The sequence below is a fragment of the Amblyomma mixtum genome, chromosome 10 (assembly GCF_055824585.1).
Source record: "Amblyomma mixtum isolate Tamu chromosome 10, ASM5582458v1, whole genome shotgun sequence".
NCBI lineage: Eukaryota > Metazoa > Arthropoda > Arachnida > Ixodida > Ixodidae > Amblyomma > Amblyomma mixtum.
This window is the reverse complement of record NC_143021.1, coordinates 154310844-154332083: the sequence shown is the minus strand read 5'-3', so window position 1 is coordinate 154332083 and position 21240 is coordinate 154310844. Positions and strand designations below refer to the sequence as shown.

The 21240-nt window shown below is 45.7% G+C and overlaps 1 protein-coding gene across 3 annotated transcripts; it reads left to right on the top strand.

Annotated features, from left to right (window-relative positions):
- Window positions 1-5384: 5384 nt before the first annotated feature.
- LOC149327420 (uncharacterized) lies at window positions 5385-21221 on the top strand. 3 transcript variants are annotated; one of them, XM_089562478.1, is made up of 6 exons: window positions 5385-5576; window positions 6482-6560; window positions 7132-7206; window positions 11445-11575; window positions 17169-17277; window positions 21165-21221. In XM_089562478.1, exons 1-6 carry the CDS (start codon window positions 5561-5563, stop codon window positions 21208-21210), a joined length of 456 nt encoding a protein of 151 aa, XP_089418604.1. In that variant the 5' UTR covers window positions 5385-5560; the 3' UTR covers window positions 21211-21221. The 3 variants fall into 3 exon arrangements, with proteins under 3 accessions (XP_089418604.1, XP_089418603.1, XP_089418605.1); XM_089562477.1 differs by having other exon boundaries at window positions 6479-6560; XM_089562479.1 differs by having other exon boundaries at window positions 5386-5576; window positions 6479-6560; window positions 21160-21181.
- The last annotated feature ends 19 nt before the right edge of the window (window positions 21222-21240 follow it).

Genomic DNA, 21240 nt, shown 5'->3' with positions numbered 1-21240 from the left:
ATAGTTCCTAGCGGCGGGCAGCAGGAAGCACCAACGCCAGCAGGAAGCACCATCAACCTCTTCTTCTTCGTGCGACCCTTTCATGCGGGAGGCCACTTCGACTTCCACTTCCTCTTCGTCGTAGCATGACCCCCGGCGGTATGAGCACCGTCCCGGCGTTAGGCCGGTGATAGAGGAGCGGCGTGGTAGGGCTTGAGGCGCGTAACGTCAACAATGTCGGTGGGTCGTGTACATGAAGAGGATGCCGGTGTATGAGGAGCAACTTCATACGTGACATCGGTGACCTGACGCACAACACGATAAGGACCATGGTAGGGAGACAAAAGTTTTTCAGAGAGACCGACGCGACGGGAAGGGGACCACAAAAGAACGAGCGACCCCGGTTCGTAGGTGACATGGCTATGGCGATTATCGTACAATGACTTCTGGGCTTGTTGGGACGCTTGGAGCCGAGTTCGGGCGATTTGGCGAGCGTCTTCAGCTTGAGCAATGACGTCCCGGGCGAAGGCGGTGACGGGACGGTCAGCGGATGGCACTAGTGTGTCCAATGGCAGGACTCCGTGTCTGCCGTATAAGAGATAGAACGGAGAGTAACCAGTTGTGTCATGACTGGAGGTGTTGTAAGCGAACGTCACATAGGGCAAGGCGAGATCCCAGTCTTTGTGGTCGGGGGAGACGTACATAGAAAACATGTCTGTTAATGTTCGGTTCAAACGTTCGGTTAGCCCGCTTGTCTGTGGGTGGTATGCTGTGGCAATCTTATGCTTGGTAGAACACGAACGCAGGAAGTCGTCGACAACTCTGGACAGGAAATAGCGTCCGCGGTCAGTGAGTAATTGACGAGGGACACCATGTTGTAGAATAAGACTGTGCAAAACAAAGTCAGCGACATCGGTCGCGCAGCTCGTAGGCAATGCACGGGTGATCGCATACCGAGTGGCATAGTCTGTGGCTACTGCGATCCACCTATTTCCGGAATCCGAGGTCGGAAACGGTCCGAGGAGATCAAGCCCTACACGGTGGAACGGCTCCACAGGCACGTCTATAGGATGCAGAAGACCAGGAGGTAGTGCCGGAGGCTTCTTTCTGCGCTGACAAAGGTCGCAATTGGTGACGTAATGCCTGATTCTACGGTATAATCCAGGCCAAAAGAAACGGCGCCGTATCCGGTCGTAAGTTCGTGCCACACCAAGGTGGCCAGCTGCAGGCAGGTCATGTAGTTCTGCAATTATAGAAGACCGCAGCTGCTGGGGAATGACTAGAAGGAGTGAGGGCCCGTCAGTATGGAAGTTTCGGCGGTAGAGAATGTCATTTTTAGTAACGAAGAGGTGCAGGGAGCGCTTCAAGCTTCCAGAGCTGGGGCCCTCGATGATGGTTTGCAAATATGGGTCTTTGCGCTGCTCCTCGGCGATGTTGTGTAGATCAGAAATGCCAAACAGGGAAGGGATATCGTCAGTGTCACTCAGAGCAGGTGGCTCGACAGGGTACCGAGACAGGCAATCAGCTTCCCCGATCAAAACGCACGACAGAATTTTTTGTTGCGTATCTGTCGCGCGACAAAATTTTGTGTCGCGCGACAAGCTCTCTTGTAGTGCATTGTGTCGTGCGACAGGGGCTCGTGTCGTGGGTTCTTTCTCGCGACAAAAGTGTTTGTATTGGTTTCTGTCGCACGACAGTCATCATTCCTGTATTTTGTAGTGTGCAGAAGGTGCCTGTCGCAAGATTTGTCGCGCGACAGGTTTCTGTCGTAGGTGCTGTCGTGCTTCAGGGAGAGTCGTGCCGCGCGACAGGGCCTGCGTGCCTCGACAGAGTTGCCTGTCGCGGGTTCAGTCGCGCGACACTACAGCCTGTCGAGGTATCTGTCTTGCGACAGATACCTGTCGTGGGTCTGTCTTGCGACAGATACCTGTCGTGGGTTCTGTCTTGGGACAAATATCTGTCGTGGGTTCTGTCTTGGGACAAATATCTGTCGTGGGTTCTGTCTTGGGACAAATATCTGTCGAGGCAAGTGTCGTGTTAGAGGTTGCAGTCGATGGTAATTGTGGTTTTCTACAGAAATCTCGAATTTCTGTTGCGCCATCGTGGGATAGTGATAGGCGGACATTCACCAATTTCGTGTTAAATCGCTTGCACTTTGGCGAGCCACGAAGACGATGCGACTTGCTTTGATCGATTGGCGACAATCATCGAGGGAATTAAATGAAGTGTTAATTCACAAACGCGACTCGAGTTTGCAACTCGCTTCCCTACCTATCTACCGGCCGCACGAAAATTGGCGGGGATGAGAGGCGCCGCTCGCAATCAATCTTCCCTTCAGTTCGCACATGACAGTGTGAGCGAAAGAAGACCATGCTCAAGAGAAAGCATATTCACCAGCGAGAATGCTAGCGGTGCCTGTGAATGAGGCAGTGCTTGCGGTAGTGGCATGCTGCGAGCCACGCGAGCGTCTTCATTCCATCCGGCGCGAGCATGACGAATAGCGCTACTGAAGGTCAGTGTACTCGTGGCTGCTGTGACCTGTGCGTCTCGCAACATACTGTACCCACTACCACATGCGGAGAAAAGGCTAAGGTCACATATACGCGTCGCTTAACGTCACGTAATGGGAGTAACCTGATGGCGAAAAAGCTGGAAGATTACTCGCAGTAATCGTCCTGCTATCACAAAGGCAGCATGTATGTTACGCACGCATGACCTGTTGCCTGCATAAATGATCAAGGCGACTCCCATATCAAGTTTCCACGTTTCAGTTTTTAGCCGCGCATGCTGCAAGATCATCATAAAATATGAAAAAAAATATATATATTCTTACGACTTCGTTCATTGCTTCCATTGAAAATTTCATGACAGTGACACAACCATCTCGCTAAATATAGAGAACAGCGTACGAATCCTAAGGCCCAGTACAGCCTTGAGCGTGTTTGAACACGGACGCCTAGAAAGGGCGCGCGCGTGGACCGTTGCGTCGCGCCTGCCCTGTAATTTCCCGGAGGAGCAAGAACCCGAATATTTGCCAGTCGACGTGGCGTTACCCCGCGACGCCAAGGATTGGGTGGCGAGTTCTGCGACATGAAGTCGCGCCGCAAGAATTCGGTCAGTGAGTGACTTCCCCATGAGGATGTATTAGTTCGGGGCTCCCCCTCCGTGACCAAGGGGCTTAATTAACTCGCGCGAACTCTGTGACTCCCTACTGTAAACGTGCGTTTAATGTCCATTCACACTCGCAATAGCAAAGGCCATGCGGCCAGCAGTCGCTTGCGATCGGGCAGCAGCTCCACGACACTTCCTCACACCTACAAGAGTGACCTGCAGCTCGCCTGCTCGTTTGATTCTCACGTTAAATGATAAGTCTTGGGACTGACGTCAGTCGATCGCGCGCTTTGGTTCAGTCTCCTGCGCCCTCGCGCCTCGTCCTCTAGAGTGTTCTGGTCCCTCACGCTCGGTCCACTAAAGTGTTCTGGTCCCTCGCTATTAACAGTGTGCTACGACAACCTGAGCGAAGAGTAGAATGTCGTGGCGGTTTTGACGTGCGCCACTGCCATTCAAGCGTAAGGGCGCTCTTCTCGGGACCGGCCTGCCAGCCTGGAAGCCGGCGTCAGAAAAATTCACTGGTATTGTTTGTTCACGTCCATTTACTAAGCTCTGGGATAGAGTATCGTTAGCCAATATCGAGTTGTTGGTAGAAGCGATAACAGCAAAACAAATTTTCACCCACAACCGCTTCTGCTGCCCATTGCAGCTCGCCTGGCTTCTGCTAGCTCTGCTCCTGAAGGGGTCGCGGAAACCGAGCTTATTTCACTATGACGCGGGGCTCACAGTAAAACGGTGGCGAGGGTAGCACCTCAGTGCTAGCCAGTTCCGAATCGCACTCAGCTTAGGCGTCGATGTGCAATCGGCTAAGCTTAGCGACGACAAGGGTAGCTAGAGAGCAGCGCGCAGTTCGTCGGCCGGCGCGCCCGCGGGCGGCGTCGTTGCCGAAAGCTCGGCTCGCTCAATGATTGGCTCAGTAGCTCGCGAACTGAGCAGGCAAGGCTGGAAAATCGAGCAGCGAGCGTCTGTCCTGCGACTGAGCGAGACTTTATTCTCACGTTTGCATGCAGCATAGGTGAACAAATTTAGCACACATATATGCATCGAATATCTGCTGCCTTACAGCGTTTATTAAGCTCGTCCTCGACGTCACCGTTAGCGCGGAAACCGCGCATATCTTTATTTCACTACGAGACATGGTTCACAGTACAACGTACAGTGAAGAGAGTAGCACCTCAGCGCTAGCCAGTTCGAAAGCACTCTCAGCTCTGGCATCGATATGAAACCTGCCAGGCTTAGCGACGAATACGACATCCAGGGAGCAGTGCAAACTTGTCGCCCGGCGCGCTCGCGGGCAGTGTCATTTCTGAAAGCTCAGCTCCCGCAATGCTCAGCAGCCAGCGACTTGGGCTCGCAAGGCTGGAAAACTGAGCAGCTAGCGGCTGGACTGCGACTGAGCCCACGTTTGCAGCACAGGTAAACAACTTTTAGCTCACATATACGCTTGGGATACCGGCTTCGTTGCGGCCACCTTAAGGTGATTCTTACGCTCGTCATCGAGGCCATCGTCACCGCTCGTGACGCACTGGCTGAGAACTACAATTCGAGTGCGTGCTAAAACAAGCTGCTCGTATTTCGCGGAACAATCTGAACTCGAAAACACAGTTGCTTCTATCGGCTTCCATGTGGGCTCTTGCTCAATTGTGAAAGTACACGCGAGCAAGATGCGGCGAGTGCGAGCCGCTGTTGCATATCACCTAAAGTGTGACGCAACTATCGGCGTAGTTTCGCAAAGCAGTTGATATCAAAGTTATCCGCTTGTACGGGTCACAGTTAAGCCCTCAGTTTCGTGTAAATCTCCGTCGAGCATGCCCGCGTCAGTCAAAGTAATGCATCGCAGCTGCTCTCAGTCCTACCGCTCACGTCCAACATATCCTTGATATGCACCAGCTTGAGGTACGGTGCATTTCTTTGCCCGTTTTGTCGCAATTAAGAGATTTTAGCTGGCAGCAAACGAAATTTCATTCCGTCAACAGCGTCGTCTGCGCCGTCGTCTGCTCCGTCGTCTGCTAGAACATCCGGGGCACCCTGGGTGATGGGATCACAGGATCGCAGCTTCTACAAAAGTATTTAAAAGCGCTTTAGTGTTCGCACTTAATAAAAAATAAATTTAGAAAAATTGAAATATTTTTCTTCGGAACATAATTTAAATATTAGTAGTAAAAAAGCGCATTTGAGTTGCAGTTTTTCAACGACGCAAAAACAAGGGCAAAGCCGCTGGCGCCGGCGCCATGTCAGAGCGTGCGTTGCCTCACGTTTTGTGTTATTTGGCTTTTCATGGCATTGTTTGAGTGCTTGTGCGGCGGGCATGTGTGAAGAACAGAAGTGTGTTTTGGAAGCCAACGACGAGTATTACGCCCAGTCAACATCGGTGAGTTTGGACGGGCAAAGGCATGAAGAAAGGCAGCGCTACGACGTCTTGTCATCTGGAAAGGCAATGAAGACGACGGCGCGGTTTTACTAAGCCTGGATGAGCTGCATGATTGGTGAGTACCGTCACCGCTTCTCTATTACTGATCTGTATTCGCACGCGTTATTAGTGTGCGGCTATATAAGGATGGCAGCGGAGACAGTCTGCGTGCGGTTGCCTCAGCTATAATGCGTTGCCAGAAAAGCACGGGCGTATAGCCTGCGTGATAAGTGTTGCTTCATAGTCTATGTCTGCGTTTAGTACTCAGGCGCCGTGGTAAATAAAAATGCCACCAGAGATCACAACAGAGTTATGCGGTCGCTTGCTAGCGCTGCGAAAAACTACAGACAATGTTTACTACATTCAACTGGCATGGATTTGTACTGCGTAGAAGACGACGATCAGTGCCGCGGGTGAGAGCGCTTTTGCGTGGACAGCTGAGAACAGGCGAGGGAACTGACAACGGGTGATTTTGCTCGCGGCTGGTACCCATCGGATGGATTTGTGCTATTTAGAAGATTATTATGAGCGGCAGTGCTGCACGATGAAGCACTCGCGCTAGGCGAACTGCGAACAGACGACGGATGGTTTTGCTCGGTGTTGGTGCTCATCGGATCAGTGCTTACTTCTTAATATTCGTCATGCAAATTATTTTGAAGACAGTGATCGCATGTGGAAGGCTGGCGCATATGTACTAGTCATTTGTAAACTTTTTATCTGTGCTTCCCCATTGGAACAGAATTTGGCAATATTATGTCAGTTAGGTCGTTCTTGTGTCTTCCCTGAACTGTAGGCGTCCATGCTTCCTCTCCTTCAGGGCACTGAACTGTTGGGGATGCAACTGCACACTTATTTGGGATTTCAAGCTTTTTGCTGTATGCCTCGCTTATGCGGCCCGCTTTCAGGTCGTTCGCAATTGGTGATGGTTTGTTATTCATTTTCACTTTCTCTTATTTATTCTTGGTTGACTGCCGGCAGCAGTTCTCCGCGCTCGGAACTGTTCCCAGGCACGGAACCCTACCCACAGACCTCCCTGCACCTCACTCACCAGTGTTCTTCGGTATTTTTTCTTGCTCTTGCCCCTACTTGCATTACCACTCGACAAATGTTTTGCTGTTTTTATTTGTGTGCAATTTGTTAAATGCACTACTAATTTTCGTATCATGCTCAGTTGTGACGTGAGATATCGGGCTCCTTGGTATTGAATGCATGTCTTTTGCATTTTCTCTTCTCATTTATGCAAGGTAAACTGGTCGACTGGGTGCTATGTTCAATTTAAGAATACATTAGACGCTGGTGCAAGGCACCCTAATAGTAAGTAACTAAAGCCTGCGCATGCTATATTCGAATAGTTGGGCTCTTTTCATCATGCATAAGAATAAAGCGGTATTCCAGCCAGCTCATCTTTCAATGTGGTTATGACAGTCATGTAAATGTACTCAAAGAATGTGTATGGGTGTTTCACATACAATCTCCTTATTTATTTTGTCATGGGCCACCTCATTGCTTTTTGGTGTTCCTATATTAATACCTCATTTTAGTTTCTGAAGCAGTCGACAGTTTGTTTTGTTGTCATTCATGACATTGTCACTGGCACTGATAGCTGTTGGTGGGGACGTATTTATCTGCAGTTGCCAGCTGCCAGCATCTGCTGGGCCATGCGTGCTTCCTGCCTTCAGCTGTGCCATCCCTCCAAGCCATTCATGGTAATTATCTTTTTCAGTTACGCATACCTTACCTGCCTGTTTTGAAAAATATTTTCAACATCGGCTCACTGCTGTGTTTAAAAATGCATGCAGAACTCTACATGCACTTTACAGCAGTACCTCAGCTTATTACATGAACTGCAAATTTGTACGAAATATAGCCGCTCATGTAGCTCTTGACACTGCGCTGTTATTATAAAGTTGAGCCTGCTTCAGGTGCAGTGACTATTCCACACCTGTTGCCTTTTATGCATGTGTGTCCTCTAAAAGGGCCAAAATGTTCGTTTATCTTTTAAAAACGTTGTGCTGTACAATAATACTTTAATGGTATTTCTTGCTTGTACACTGAAATGTCAGTCAGTAAAGTAACATTGTATGATGACACCAAATCTTGCATGGCATAGCATCCTTGCAGCGTACTTGGCAAGCTCCTGTCAGCGCAGATGTATTGCTGGTTTATTGCTGTGGCATGTGGTTATACTGTACAGTTTGTACCTCTACGTTCTTGAAAGTATCCTTGAAAAATTTAAAATTGGTTTTTGAGCCAAGGAAGTGACAGAGTAACTGTCTCACATCTTGATAGGCACCTGAACAATGATGCAAGGGAAGGGATAAAGGAGGGAGTTAAAGAAGAAAAGAGGTGCCGTAGCAGAGGGCTGCAGAATAATTTTGGCCACCTGGGGATCTTTATCCTGCACTGACATCAAACAGCATGCAGTTTAGCCTGTGTTCACTTGGGCCCGCATAAAAAAAAAACGAGCAGACCTTCTTAGAACTAACATTTCATTGCACCAGCTACTTTGTAGTTTTGACTGCAGTGACCTGAAATCAACGGTTGTTTACTTTGCACAACCCACATACCCTGAACAAGATGTGATCATGCTAGATGAGGTGACCCTGACTGCATAGTAGCGGGTTGGTTCAGGAAATGCGAAGACTCATGGAGAACCGCTCAGTTATATTTGATTTCATGTTATTGTAGTATTAATGGTGAGTTGTAGTATAAGTGATGAATTCTTGCAAATGATTGAGGACATCAATACTCAGTGTGAAAATGACAGCTAAATCAATACTTAATAATCAGGAAAGAGGCCTTTTTATGAAATGCAGTAAGGTACTGGAAGTCGAAACAGAATACACCTCGGCCAGGTCATGCACAGATATAGAGCATTTGAAAGAAATGGTTGGGAGAATAAGAAAGGGGTTTATTGCCTTAGGCATGCACTCAGAAGTTACGAGCAGCGCCTTGCAGTATGCTCAAAAATAAATTTTAAACTGCTTTGCCTTTGCTAAGCTGTCGGGAAAAGTGGGGTACTTTACAAAGGGCTTAAAATTGAGAACAGTGCGGTGAACCACTCAGGAAAATCATAGGGTTAATGATAAGAGATTGGGAGAGAACTGAGTTGGTTGGAAATAAATGCGAATTAAAATCTGAGCGGGAATCATAAATGGACATAGGCAGGACATACATTTTTTAAAGAAGCTGGCTATCCTTTTGGATAGTGGAGCGGTTACTCACAGCAGGAAATTGTGCTCTTCTTGCTTTCATTTTATGGACATATGCTTTGTGTCTTACATCTCTTGGCCTGCCATAGGCAGCATATGCTCATAATAAATTTTTACCTGTCTAATTATGTGGCACAGGGAGAATTGAACTATATAACCTCATCAATGCACACCCTCTCTGAAGTGAACTTTGTCAGCCCCGTCAGTCACCACATTGATGCATGTCACCCCAAATGGGAGCCGTCATGGTGGCTGAGTGGTTATTGTGCTTGGCTGCTGACCCGGAAGAGGCAGGTTCGATTCCAGCCAGTTTTGATTCCAGCTGTACTAGTCTCATTTCAATGGAGACGAAATGCTAGAGGCCCAGGTACCGTGTGATGTCAGCACACCTAAAGAATTTTCCAGTCCTCTACAATAGCGCCCTGTATAGCCTGCGCCGCTTTGTGGCATTAAACCCTTTAAAACCAAGTAAAGTAATGGATACGTCATTTCCAAAAAATGTTTAAATTTATTATTTTCCAAACGTTAACAATTTTCTGCACCTGTTTTCCTTCGTCTTTCCCTCTTATTTCCTCCCTCATGCTGAGTAACAGGTCAGTGATTTTAAGTAAATATTTTGTTCATTTCATTAGCAAAGTTTCTCTGTCTCTCTATTGCTTTGCTTTTTGTATCTGCAGTATAGTATTATGCAGAAATATGTCAAGATTAGATCCAAGAGATATGGCCTAGATTTTAAGTTCTATAGTCAACCACACATTACTTATTACGCTATCAAGGCTTTTTTTTGGCATGTGCTACCTGGTACAGAACTGATGTGGCCTACAGCGGTAAATATTGTTTGAATGTGCATAAATTGAATAGGAAGGCAAATTTCCCATTTGACTATGTAAATAGATTGGGCAATCATGTGCTCACAAAGCTCATAAACTTTTCTGTTTCCAAAACTCTGTAAAAGGCACTGACTCACTGAAATACACTACAGTTACTTTTGCCTAATCCTGATATTATTTACTGAAGATTGGTTTGAGGGAAAGTCCACTGAGCTCGAATGAGTGCACGGCAGCTTGTCTTTGTCCAAAGTATTTGGAGAATAATGAATTTTGTTACCTGGCAGAGATAAAGCAAGGATGGCAGTGTTTTGTAATGTCCACAGGGCATTCTTCCAAAGCCCAGTATGCATGTAATTCCTTCATTTTGTGCAACATAAAATGTTTTCCCTTTACACTGATGGTTGAAACAAAATGCTGAATACTTCACCACTCAAAAAATGAAGGCCATTGTGCTGCTCTACAAAATATCAGGCTGCAGCGGTTGTTGCGAGGCAAATTCACCAGGTTGTCATCATCATCAGTCTAACACCCAATGCAGGGCAGAGGCCTCTCCCATGTCTCTCCAATTAACCCTGTCCTTCGCCAGTTGTGGCCACCGTATCCCCACAAACTTCTTAATCTCATCCGCCCGCCTAACTTTCTGCTGCCCCCTGCTACGTTTGCCTTCTCTTGGAATCCACTCTATCACTCTTAAGGACCACTGGTTATCTTGCCTTTGCATTACATCTCCTGCCCAAGCCCATTTCTTCCAAATAACCCACGTTTTTTTCACACCTATTTGTCAGGCTCCGCGTTTTTTTCTCACCTATTCGTCAAGCTGCAAGCCACTTGCACGCTCTACAAACCTATTTAAAGTACATTATCCAGCATTGTTGGCATGGAGTGTGTAGTGCTAAAACAAAAAATAATACAATAGCTGATGATCTGCTAGAGCAACAGAATTCCAAGAGTTTGAGAAGGGCAGTGGGAGAACTAGCAAGGCGGGATAGCGAAATTCGACAAGCAGTGGACAGGGATCCTCAACTTGTAGAGGACAGGCAAATTGGAGACTTCTGGAAGGGGCTGTAGTCTTGAGTGCGCCTAGCCGGCCTTGTGATGCATTGTATAGGGCCCTTTGTTTTTGAGTAAAACTGGTTTCTCCTTATTGTTGCATTCCAGAAAGATTCATCAAGATTGGGTTAAACCCAAGTTTCGCGTGCAAATGTGCCTGTAAGAAAGTGTAGATTGATAATGCATGAAGCTAAAGAACCACTGGAGAGTAGTGGATACGTCTCGTATTTCTTCGTAGCTATATTGTTTAAACAGTGCTGGCTATTTTAATTCCTTTTTAATGCTTATTGCTTGTCGAGTTGCATAAAATTTTAGGATAAATTGAAAACTGCAGGTAGGTTTAATTACAATAATTATACCCGTGTTTCTGAAGCTCTGTTCGAAGAGAGGTCCACATTTTGTGTGCATGCTTTGAATTTGATTATTTTCACACTGCAAAATGGAGGACAGGTCTGCTGTGAGAGTTTTTTTGCAATGAAGCGAGAGCAAGTGGTGCGGAATGCTTGTTACTGTGTCGCCCTGCCAATATTTCTAGAACCCCTGGGACCACTGAGCTTGTGAGTATCTATGACTCAAAAGGTCGGAGCTGATTGCCCATTCCGTGGTTGTCTGTATTAACCGGTGCAAGGCCAAGGGCTCATAGCTAACAAGCATATGACACCACAGAACTAGATGCAGTCAGGCTGGGACTGTGCAGTATGTCAGTGTTAACGAGGTCGTGATAAACGAGGTTTACTCTGCGAAGCTAGTGTGAAATAATTGTTCTTATGGAAAATATCGTTTTTTCTTAGTCATTGCAGCAATACAAGCATATCAAATCTGATATCTCTCACTCATCCCTCTATGTTTCAGTTTCAAGGGACCAAGAGTTGCGTGGAAGTCGTGCAAGCCACAAAGTTGCGTGCGGCTTGAGCCAGCAAACAGGAGCAGGCTGGGATTTTGCGAATTGCCAGTGGTATTCGCTCAGTCAAGCAGGCTTTACTGTAAGTACAGTGTTTTCGCCATAGCATTTCTTTGAAAAGTACGCATTGAGCTTGAATAGGACAAGCTGTCGGTCTAGTTGGTCTGATCCTTTGTGGTTGACAGAGCTTAGAAACACAGACTGGGGTCAGAAAGAAAAAATATGAGGGCACAGGTGCTGACTACAGATTTATTCCAGAATCACCGAAACACTGCATATATAACCAAAACACAGGCGCCAACAGGTGGCAATTTTATGCACTCGTGGCAACAATAAGTGATATGGCCAAAAGTGGGAAAACAACACAAACTAGAAACAGAAACCAAGACTATAGAGCAGGGAAGGATGAAACCATAACAAGGTTAAAGGAATAGTTTTATGCAAGTCATTTTTAAGACCACCAGCACGTGAAACAGTGGAACGGTTTGACCAAAATTTTCAAGTACTGGTCTGATAACACGGAACTAAAACACTACACGCAAACACAGATCAAGGGCAGTGAAATAAAAGTAAAATGGCAAGAAAAAACATGCCGTGAAAAGAAAATGGTGATTGGGCAAGCAAACAAGAATTGGTCTACAAAGGTGAAGTGAGCTAAAAAACTGAAAGAATAAAAGGGGAATAAATGCACATGAGCAACAAAGGTGAAGCCAAGAACTAACATGGCTAAAGGAGGAAGATGAGCTACTGTAAAAACGAGAGAGATAAAATATCAAAATATGAAATTCAATTAGTATTAAAGATAAAAACAAACAAAAACGCGAAAATAGAGGAGTTGGCAGAAAAGTCAAGGCATGCAAGATGTTTTTAAAACCAGGGCTAGGTCAAACATCCTGAAGAAAGGCAATCTTTTTTTCTGAGGGTGTTCTTGCCCATTAATCCTCGAGCCTCAAAATCCCGGCGGCTCCCACCAGTTCGTCATGTCGGCTTATTCTGGTGCTTTTTTAACACAATGGCACTTTTTCGAACATGGGTGGCATGGCTTTTTTCGGTCACAGTTTTGGCAATGGACTTGCAGATTTAGGACGTGCTTGTAGGCCAGTTGGTTGGAAATCGTTAGAAAAACCGCAAAACAGAATGGGACAAAGGCAGGCAAAACACAAGGCGGTACGACAACTGAACATTTATTGAAGAAATGAGTGCTCATATGGATCAGTTGCGCATGTAATCTGCAAACAATCATTGCAAAAACAACCTAGGGAGGGAAACAAATTCCAATTCTTTCTGAAAAATGGACACAGAAGGCATGCTATCCCACCTATCTGGCTTCGACCTCAGGATGGCAACAGCCTTGAGAATTTCTTTCCAACTGGCCCTTTATTCATCCAATAACAATGTGCAGTTCAGTTTAGGTTAACAGTCTTTACAACTGGGACAGTGGACAGGCAGGCAAGGTCGTCCGGGCCTACCCAAGGAATGCTAATACTCTTGCAAGGGAGTGTTTCACCATCTACCAATTTGGCCGGTATAAAATCGACCACAGCTGAGAGGAATCGTGTACACCACCCCCGTTGCACATGGCATGAGGCATTCAAAAAGTACCGCCAACGGGCATGTTGTGCGAGATTCCCCTCAGCTGTGGCCAGTTTTATATCGTCCAAAGTGGTAGATGTTTACACATTTGTTTGCAAGAGTATGCGTGTTCCTTGAGTAGACCCGGAGGCATTTGCCGTCCCACTCACTGTCTCATTGTAGACTGCTATCCCAAATTGAACTGCACACAGATTATTGGATGAAGAAAGAAGCAGTTGGAAAGAGAAATTGTCGAGGCTGTTGCCATCTTGAGGTCAGAGCCAGATAAGTGTGTCAGCACGCCTACTGTGTTCATTTTTCAGGAAAATTAGCGTTTCTGTCTGTGTTTCCCCCGGTTGTTTTTGTTTCGTTTTTGAGCAGGTGATTGTCATATTTGCTCAGCTCTATGGTTGCCATTGAATTTTTTTGCCTCTTTACGATTGTTTGTAGATTACACACGTGACTTGTCTATGTAAGCACTGCTGTTCAATAAATTTTCAGTTGTCAGTACGGCCTTGTGTTGTCACCTGCCTCTGTGTGATAGTTTTGTGGTTTTGCTCTTTCCGACTGGCAGATTCCCGAGAAATGTACCCGATAAATCAATCTTATGCTCCCTTATCCTTTCATTGATGCCAATGTATACCTTGCCGCAAGACAAAAGGATTGATTAAATGCCCTCCGCGCATGGCGCTAAGGGTTTTCTGTGCTGCGTGGTGCAGCGTCTTTTTTTTTCATTTAGGATTCCGCAACTGCAATAGGTGCTAGGGTGTCAGAAAAGGCAATGTCTACTCCTGCTTTCTCTCCGATTTTCTTAAGGTTCTGTGAAATTTACCTTTAGAAAATTCGAGAGATAGAGTAGATGCTTTTTTTGCTGCCGCCCCCCCCCCCCAATCACCTATCACACCTCTCTAGGATCGTCAATGAAAAAGAAAAAAGAAACAGGCTGCACTGCATTGCACAGAAACCCTTAGTGGCATGCACAAGAAGTGCTTTCTCAATCCCTTTTTCTTGCTGCAAGGTATACATTGGCATCAATGGAAGGCTAAGAGAGCATTACACTGATTTATCGGGTACATCTCTTAGGTACCAGCAAGTCCACTGCTGATAATGGGACGCAAAAAAGCCATGCTGCCCAAAGTTCGAGAAAGCCACTGTGTTAATAGAGCCCCGTAATAAGCTGACGCAATGCAATGGTGGAAGCCGCAGAGATTTTCAGGCTCCGGGGTGAATGTAAAGAACACGCTTGGTTTCACTCGGAGGATTGCCTTTCTTTGTGGACGTACTTGATCTAGCCCTGGTTCTACATGTGTGTTACATGCCTTGCCTCTTCTGCCAACTTCCCTCTTTTGGTGTTTTTCCTTGATTTTTGCCTTCATACTGGTTATTGAATTTCACTTTTTTATATTTTATCTCTCGGCTTCACTGTACGTCCTCTTCCACTTTTAACCATCTTAATTGTTGGCTTCACCTTTGTGGCTCATGCGCGTTTTTATTCCCCTTTTATCCTTTTAATTTTTAGCACACTTCACCTTCGCTTGTTGCTTAATTCTCGTTTGCTTACCCAATCGCCATTTTGCTTCTATTGCGTGTTTTTTCTTGCCATTTCTCCTTCATTTTTTTTTCACTGTGCTTGGTCTGTGTTTGTGTATAAGGTTTTTTAGTTCCATTTTATCAGACCAGTTCTTAAATATTCTTTCGGTCAAACCTATCCACTGTTGGCAGTCTTTTAAAAATGACTTGCTTATAAATTTTTCTCTCACCTTGTTCTGGTTTTATCCTGTGCTGTGTCCTCTGGTTTTTGCTTCTAGCTTTTGTTGTTTTTCCACTACTTCTCATACCACTTCTTGTTACCACGAGTGCATAAATCGCTGCGTGTTGGTGCCTGTGGTGTGGGTATTTATGCAGTATGTCGGCAGTTCTGGGAAAAGTTTTAAGTTCAGTGCCTGTGCCATCATCTTTTTTGTTTCTGTCCCTTGTCTGTATGTCTGAGTGCTGTCAACCACAATCGGTGCATTGAGCTGACTGCTCTGCAGCTACCCATGTGTTTGCAATGAAGTGGCTTCAAGAATAATGTACACAAAAAAATTGATTGCTTAAAATTTCTGGCATGTTTTTTAGGAATACATTTGGCATTTAAAGGGCTAAGAGTGCTCTGAAAATCTAAAAATTATGTGCTTCTTGGGGCCTTTCCTCAAATTTCACATCACCTTGTAGCGTGATGCAAGACGTTCAAGTTGTTACCCACAGTTTACTTTTTTGTTGCCCACTTATTGGCTGCCACCTTCTTTGGGAGGCAGTGTCATGGGGTTTGGGAGACAATCGGATTCCTGTGTGTTGGCTGAAGCTGTCTAAGCTTTTGGATGTGGGGAGCAGGTTCACGGTGCCAACTTTTGGCTGTAACTACAGTTTGGCCATGACTGTTAGTCCTTTTCTGTGATGCAGTGTCATTTATGTAATGCATAATTTGATGATGAAGCAGTCTCAGGGGTTGCGGTGCTCAGCTGTTGACTTCAAAGACACAGGATCGATCCTGGCCGCGGCAGTCGCATTCTGATGGAGACAAAATGCTGGAAGCTTGTGTACTGTGCGATGTCAGTGCACGTGAAAGAACCCCATGTGGATGAAATTATCAGACCCCTTCACTATGGCATCCTCATAGCCTGAGTCACTTGGGACATTAAACCCCATAAATCCAAACCCATTTTGGTACTTCTCAGCTTCGCCGCTGGCCTCTGCAGGCCAGCGAAACCTCCCACAAGTTGACGAACGGCAGTTTTTACACCATTCGTAAATGCCTACATAGACGCTACATCATTGGTGGCAAAGGTTGCCAGATGTGCAAGCGTTTCCGGTAGTTTTTCTCTGTTGCTTTCGTCAGGCAGCTTGCAAAAGCTGTTTTACTAGGCTAATAAACGGTGAGGTTCTTTGTGTTCTTAAGGTGGTGCAGCGTGATAAAACAGACACTTAATAGCCATGCCATGCTTTTTTGTAGCCAAAGGCAATTTTTTGCCTTATTCTCATCATCATTTGCCTTTCATGCTTCCTCGAGGGACGGCAGTTGGAAGGTCTCTAGAGCAGCTCCTTGTCTGAAGAAATGCCGAGTGGCATTCTTCAATCCTAACTGCCCATCAAATGGAAGAGCAGTTGTTTTCTCCACTCCACAGAGTGGAGACGGAGTATCGAGTTGAGGCGCACTTCTGAATTGGGCGGTTAGCCTTTCATAGGCAGCAGATATGCGTAATAAACTTTATTTGCTGTTAATCTTCCAGTTAAACACCAAATCCTCCTCATTCCTCATCAGTGCACACACTGTGTAAGGAACTTTGTCACTCCATTTGTCACCACTTTGATGTATGCCATCCCTAATTCAGGGGCTGTATAATTTTTGAAATTTTGTTGAAATTGCTTGAAAACCTTTGCAATTTCCTGCACCTCTCTTTTTCCCCCAAGTCCCAAACCTACGCAGAGTGCAAGTGGGTTTTTAAACTCCAGCTAAATTTTGTTATTCATCAAAGGGCTTTTCTCTCTACTGCTTTGCTGGGTGTATCTGAAGTATAATATTATGCACCAGTGTGTGAAGCTTTGCTCCCAGAGCTATTAGCCCGAGGTAGTAATTTTAGAGCATTGCGTTGCGTTCTCAGCCTGGTTGCGTTTTGAGCCTGAGTTGTGCTGATTCCACGGATAGAACCCAAGTTGGCAGCCTCCAATGCAGCAGTGTATCCCAGTAGTTGCCATGGGAGCCGAGGTGGTTAGATAATGGAATAAAATAATAGCAGGTGGCAGTGTGATGCTCGAGCACCACAGCTCGAAACTAAACTATATCGATCAGTATGTGTATATCTGTCTGGCAGGCATTAAAGTCTGGCTGCTTAGTCACGACATTCCTGTAAAATTAGTGGGTGAACCGTTTGGCATGAATGTACCAGATGGTGTCATACGATTCAGCCTGTCGTGCAGCATAAACTTACTAGTTAAGTTAGAGCCTTTCTTGCAGCACGGATTCGAACTAACAACCTATGTTAGGTGTATTAATGCTCATTATTCCATCTGCTCATTTTTTATATTCAACCACACTAACATTACTTATTACCCCATCTGTGCAGATTCCTTCTGGTACTATTTGAAGCTGAAGGGTTGCTCGGCTGAGGATCTCCAAAAGTACCACAAGAAGGTGACGCGCTACCTGGCACAGAAGTGCTGTGGCCTGCGGCGGTAAATATCTGTTCAAGCCAATGGTCTCTTGTTATATGCATGAATAGATTGGGTAAGCTCATGTGCTTACAAAACTCGTAACTTGACTGTATTTCCTAACTGTCTGTATGGTACACTTAGACATTAGAATAACCTGCAAATCGCACTGGAATTTGCCTACTATAGTGAGATACTGCTTTACCCAAGTTCTGCTTAAGGATAGTCTGCTACTGAGATGATGCACAGAAGATTATATTTATGAACCAGACTGTTAACAGCACTTATGGACCACATTAGCAGACTGTTCTGAGACCGCACGCAGCCAGGCTTTTCAGCGTGGAAGAGGCGGCTTTAGACAAGGCAGGCGAGCGCTCTGTTCCTGCACATTAAGTAGATGTCGGATGAATCTCGAAAAAATATGAACGACGCGCCAGGAATATCACTACTACAACCCTTCGGAGATGTGCAGTGCACAGTATACGGCCATGCCAGCGACATGTCTTTCTGTTCAAACTTTCTCTAAAACCGCTGTCACTACGCAGAAGCAGGTAGCAGTATCTGTACTAAGAATCTCTTAGTGAAGCAGCGCAACGGCACAAGGCCAAGGGAAGAAGGGGACAAAAACAGCGCTGAACTGACAACAAATGTTTATTCCGGATGCTAACAGCATATATATACTCTTTTGCACCTTAGAAAAAACAATGAAACAGAGAGCAGCAGAAAGTATCAATCCCAGTCATTATGCGCATGCAGCTGTATCGCGTGTACATCGATCATTTGAAATCAGGAAGTTGTGCTCTTTCACAGAGATGGCAACGGAAGGAGTGCTGATACAATTCGCACCCAGCTTCATGATCTCAGATGCCTCAATAATCTCTCGTGTAAGCTTATCCTTGTGTTTGGTAACAACTTGGCTGTTTTTGAATTCTGGGTAACATGAACAGTCACGACAGTGAGTACCTATGTGGCGGGCCGCGTTCTTGACATTGTTTGCGTGCTCTTTAAGTCTTTCATTAAGACACCGGCCAGTTTGGCCGATGTATGACCCACCACACTTCAACGGGACTGAGTACACCACGTTGTCTTGGCATGGCACATACTTCATCCTGTGGTTTTTCTTGCAATTATGACCAGATTCCGATCTTTTATCCGGGCGATTAACTCTCGCACACAAGCCAATCAGTCTGACAGGAGCCGAAAAAACAACATCTACTCCAGCCTTTTTGCCTATTCTCTTCAAATTGTGGGACACAACATGAACATAAGGTATTACTGCCAGATTTTTTTGCTTGGAATGGGGGACAGCTTTGCCCTCCTTCAGCTTTTTCAATATCCCTTCTGCTACTGATGCCAGAATATGAAGGAGGTATTTTGCGTCTGTTAGCCTATCAACCTGATTGGAGAAACTAAATTCAAACTTGTGTGGGCAGGATTTTTGCATGGCATTTTGAAAGCATGACGCCACAATGCCTCTTTTAACAAGCTTCGAATGGGCTGAGCTGTATGGAAGTAAGGGCTTTTTACCCCTAGGATCAAATGCCCAGCATACATGGAAATCAGTAAAATATAAGGTCAGATCAAGGAACTTAATGCGATCATTCACAGCCACTTCATGCGTAATTTCCAGCGGCGAAAGCACTTCACAGAATATCGCGCACAGGTCATTCACTTCCGCAGCGAAGCTAGCCGGGTCACAATCTAGTAAAGTTAGGTAATCATCTACATATCGGAACACTCTTGCAACTGTTAAGCTCATGAGTGATTTTTCGAGTGCCCTGTCAAGCTTAGCAAGGAACATGTCACTTAGCAATGGATCGATGCAAGATCCTATGCAGATCCCATTCTTTTGAATAAAAACAGTTCAAAAGAATGGGATCTGCATTGGATCTTGCATCGCTCCATTGCTAAGTGACATGTTCCTTGCTAAGCTTGACAGGGCACTCGAACAATCACTCATGAGCTCAACAGTTGCAAGAGTGTTCCGATATGTAGATGATTACCTAATTTTACTAGATTGTGACCCGGCTAGCTTCGCTGCGGAAGTGAATGACCTTTGCGCGATATTCTGTGAAGTGCTTTCGCCGCTGGAAATTACGCATGAAGTGGCTGTGAATGATCGCATTAAGTTCCTTGATCTGACCTTATATTTTACTGATTTCCATGTATGCTGGGCATTTGATCCTAGGGGTAAAAAGCCCTTACTTCCATACAGCTCAGCCCATTCGAAGCTTGTTAAAAGAGGCATTGTGGCGTCATGCTTTCAAAATGCCATGCAAAAATCCTGCCCACACAAGTTTGAATTTAGTTTCTCCAATCAGGTTGATAGGCTAACAGACGCAAAATACCCCCTTCATATTCTGGCATCAGTAGCAGAAGGGATATTGAAAAAGCTGAAGGAGGGCAAAGCTGTCCCCCATTCCAAGCAAAAAAATCTGGCAGTAATACCTTATGTTCATGTTGTGTCCCACAATTTGAAGAGAATAGGCAAAAAGGCTGGAGTAGATGTTGTTTTTTCGGCTCCTGTCAGACTGAGTGGCTTGTGTGCGAGAGTTAATCGCCCGGATAAAATATCGGAATCTGGTCATAATTGCAAGAAAAACCACAGGATGAAGTATGTGCCATGCCAAGACAACGTGGTGTACTCAGTCCCGTTGAAGTGTGGTGGGTCATACATCGGCCAAACTGGCCGGTGTCTTAATGAAAGACTTGAAGAGCACGCAAACAATGTCAAGAACGCGGCCCGCCACATAGGTACTCACTGTCGTGACTGTTCATGTTACCCAGAATTCAAAAACAGCCAAGTTGTTACCAAACACAAGGATAAGCTTACACGAGAGATTATTGAGGCATCTGAGATCATGAAGCTGGGTGTGAATTGTATCAGCACTCCTTCCGTTGCCATCTCGGTGAAAGAGCACAACTTCCTGATTTCAAATGATCGATGTACACGCGATACAGCTGCATGCGCACAATGACTGGGATTGATACTTTCTGCTGCTCTCTGTTTCTTTGTTTTTTCTAAGGTGCAAAAGAGTATATATATGCTGTTAGCATCCGGAATAAACATTTGTTGTCAGTTCAGCGCTGTTTGTCCCCTTCTTCCCTTGGCCTTGTGCCGTTGCGCTGCTTCACTAAGATATGTCAGACCAACTCGCCCACCAGTTCATGTTGTACTAAGAATTCGTATCTTAAAGGAAAAAAGAAAGCGCAATGTCCACCTTTGGCACGATTTCTGCAGTGATGTGCGTTCTGCCGGCTGACAGTACACCGCTTGCTTGGTTTTGTAGGCCTAACATGTGCTTTACTCAAGGTGTAGCGAGAAGCGCTTTTGAACTAGCCACCAGCGATCACAGAAATGTCTACTCTTTTTACCGCCTCTACAATAACTTTATGGTGGTATGAACGTGCAGTTTTTATTCCCGCAACGTCTTCGTAAGTGAAGCGCGCGGAAAAACGGGCCAGGCGGACCGCCTCGCACTGATAGATGCGGGTTGCATGCACGGACTCATTCTGAGCCGTTGGCAGAACAGTCATTACAGGCCATGATGCACTTGGTCACACGTTGCATGCACGTCTGCATCTTGATTTCTATCTGGAAACAGCTTGGTTGACGTCACTTCTGTCAGTAAAGTGCTCTGCATGCCAATGTCTCTCCCATTCCGGACGGTTCCCGCCAGCCATCGTATGAAGCGGCGTGTGCATATTCTTCAGTTGTATAATTGAGGCTTTAATGCATTATTCCTATGGGTTTACGTCGGGCCCGTGCCAATTTGATGTTAAATGTGGATCGTTGCATGAAAGGGGAATGCATAATCAAGATTCCACTGTATGACCTTTGTAACATTTGCATGCATTTGTTGTGTATGCATACTATATATATCACTGTTCTTTTTCTTCACCTAGGACAGTCTGAACAAGAGAGACCTGGTGAAGAAAAATTCTGTATATATGTAAATAAATAGTTGATTTGCTCCAAGTGAGGTG

What these genes read in the sequence shown, in the direction of transcription:
- LOC149327420 (XM_089562477.1), top strand. An exon ending in TCAGTCAAGCAGGCTTTACT is followed by an intron (nt 11,576 to 17,168) that starts GTAAGTACAGTG and finishes CCATCTGTGCAG; the next exon opens with ATTCCTTCTGGTACTATTTG. An exon ending in AAGTGCTGTGGCCTGCGGCG is followed by an intron (nt 17,278 to 21,164) that starts GTAAATATCTGT and finishes CACCTAGGACAG; the next exon opens with TCTGAACAAGAGAGACCTGG.